We start from the raw sequence: 2450 nt of genomic DNA on the forward strand, positions 1-2450 counted from the left end.
AATTTGCTTTTTTATTGATAAAGAATACATTTTCAACAATAATGAACATAAATAATGGATAAACTTTGAAATTATGAAAGTAGTAACAAGAATAAATAACATCAAAATAGCAAAACCAAAACCAAATGAACCATAAACAAAAATTTAAAACAAAACTCAAACAAAATACAACTAATAATAATTAGCATTTATCACTAAATATTGATAGAACCTACTATACCTACTACAGGCAAGTGCTTGCCTTGGAGAAACACTAGGAAGATAGTCACAATTTTAATGGCTTTTTCAAGATTCCTGGATCCATTCCATAGGAGCTTCTATGTCATGTTATCCCAAGGTGGAGTCCACTTGCTGGTAAATGTAGGCTTCTGAGTAATCTTTGTCTCAGGATTTCTGTATCTCAAGTATATTTTTGATGTGTTCTCTTGTCGAGTACGGAGTCAGCAGACACACGGATCACATTAGGTGTGATCACCTGGAGGTCAGCTGGCATTTCCCTCACCGGTGAGTTCCCAGCTACAGGGGCTGTCTTTTAGTCTGTAGGCCTTGATCCTAATGTGAAGAACATGTGTAGAAGGTGTTTGTGGCTCTCTTTGGCTTCCTCAGGTCCCTCAAGTGGTGTGATCAAAAAAAGAAAAAAAATAATAATCTAGGCCCAGAAGCATTCATGCTGGGTCACTGGCTAGGCGAAATCAGAACCTATGACACAAGGGTAACCAAAATTGAAGAAGAATATGTGTCCTTAGAATTCAGTATTGCTGGGGATGGGACTCAGCACCTAGTTCTTCCTGGAGATCCTTTTGTTGGTGGCTCTCGTCCTGGGCAGTGGCCTGTTCCAGATGAGTCTGATGAGTTTTAGACCTGGAAGAGAAAAGCAGTTAAGAAAAACAGACCAGTGGGGACCTGTCACGTTAGCTGAAGATGCTTCCGCAATTCACCTCAGCTCTGCTGGACAATGAATTTAGTCTTTTGACTGATGTCATTGTTGGTACTCACAAGGAATAAGATCCCAGAGTAGATGGGCCTAAAACTTTGCTCAGTCTTAAACACAAGTCATAATTTCTAATAATCACTGTTGGTGTCCATTCTACTAGACAGAAAAGGGTATTCTCCTATCATTCAGGGATATCATTTTGTAAACAGAAACAGCATATTGATACTATAGTCAACAGCACATGAGAAATACACAAGTTGTGCATGAGTTATTCATCATTTTATAGAGAGCCTTAACCTTAAGGCAGCTTAGGTCCCTGTTACAAGGGTGTGAGGCTAGCTCAGTCCTCTTGCCCAGGAAGAACCTTGAACATGAGCAACATTCAGATAGATTCTGTTGTGCTAGAGCAGCATTTCCCGAGATGTGTGCCTGAGAAGGTTGTCCCTGTCAGGTCTCTGGGACCAAACAGAAACTGGTGCTTTCCTTGGGACTAGACCTGGGAATCTGCATCCTGGCTTTGAGAGTCGGTTACAGAACACACCTGAGAAGGTTTTGATCTTCCCTACAGCAGAGTATCTGCCTGGGTTCATCCTGGGAAGTCCTTAACCAATTCTATCCTGAGAGTACTTTTCACAGGAAATGGGCAAAGGTTACAGAGAGCAGTGTTAAAGATGCAAATCTCTTAACTTCATGGGATTTTTCTAAATAAAAATATGAATTCTACCATGCCCTGTGGTGTACACCTTTAAGCCCAATATCTTGGAAGGCTGAGACAGGGAGCTTTCTGTGAGTTCAGGGAAAGTTTTGGAAGAACTCAGTGTTCAGAAGGGAGAAATAGAGACTAAATTCTACAGACACACTGAGTATCAAATATAATATATACTGGCCAGAATTTCTTGTTGACTGGACCAGCTCAATTCTCCGAGGTCTTCTATTCCTGTTTCTAGCTGTGAGCCTCAGAGATGGACAGAATTGATATTAACCCCAAGTCCATGGGATCCCTCTTGGTTCTACCTCCTTTTCCCAGTCTGGGCTCCTACCTCATCTGAGAGACCTGAAAGTGATGCTGCAGCTTTTGGACCAAGTGCTTTTCCTGCATGACCATTTCCCTCTGCTTCTGCAGGAACTGAAAGCTTTCTTCCAATCTTTTGAGCTCCTGTTGATGAGAAAATTGTGTTCTTTGTTGAGGGTTATAGACAGCCATACATATCTAAGCACAGAGAAAGGATCCCAATAACTACCTGGTCAGTTAGGCAGGCTAAACAAAAGCATCTGGGGAAGTAAGAAACCCAGGTTTGTGGTACAGACTGATAGAAACACAGTGGTCTGAACTTGAAAATACACACGTTTGATGCACCCCAACACCCACTTCCTTACACTACATACACATGTACACACACACACACACACACACACATCCAAACACACATGCGTGCACTCACACTCAAACCACATAAGGACTGTGTGTTAAAGAAAGAGAAATAAGAAGAAAGGGACATGACAGAAAGAAACATCA

The 2450-nt window shown here is 41.4% G+C and overlaps 1 protein-coding gene across 1 annotated transcript in view; it reads right to left on the bottom strand.

Moving 5' to 3' along the window:
* Positions 1–749: 749 nt before the first annotated feature.
* The window catches only part of LOC126495631 (disks large homolog 5-like), a 20539-nt gene continuing 18838 nt past the window's right edge, over positions 750–2450 (bottom strand). The window contains exons 5-6 of the mRNA XM_050133231.1: positions 1975–2090; positions 750–861 (exon numbers count right to left, since the gene is read on the bottom strand). Coding sequence (XP_049989188.1) covers positions 750–861; positions 1975–2090 — 228 coding nt within the window. The remainder of the gene's footprint in view (positions 862–1974; positions 2091–2450) is intronic.

The sequence above is a fragment of the Alexandromys fortis genome, unplaced genomic scaffold (assembly GCF_014885135.2).
Source record: "Alexandromys fortis isolate MF-2015 unplaced genomic scaffold, M_Fortis_MF-2015_v1.1 scaffold_470, whole genome shotgun sequence".
Taxonomy (NCBI): Eukaryota; Metazoa; Chordata; class Mammalia; order Rodentia; family Cricetidae; genus Alexandromys; species Alexandromys fortis.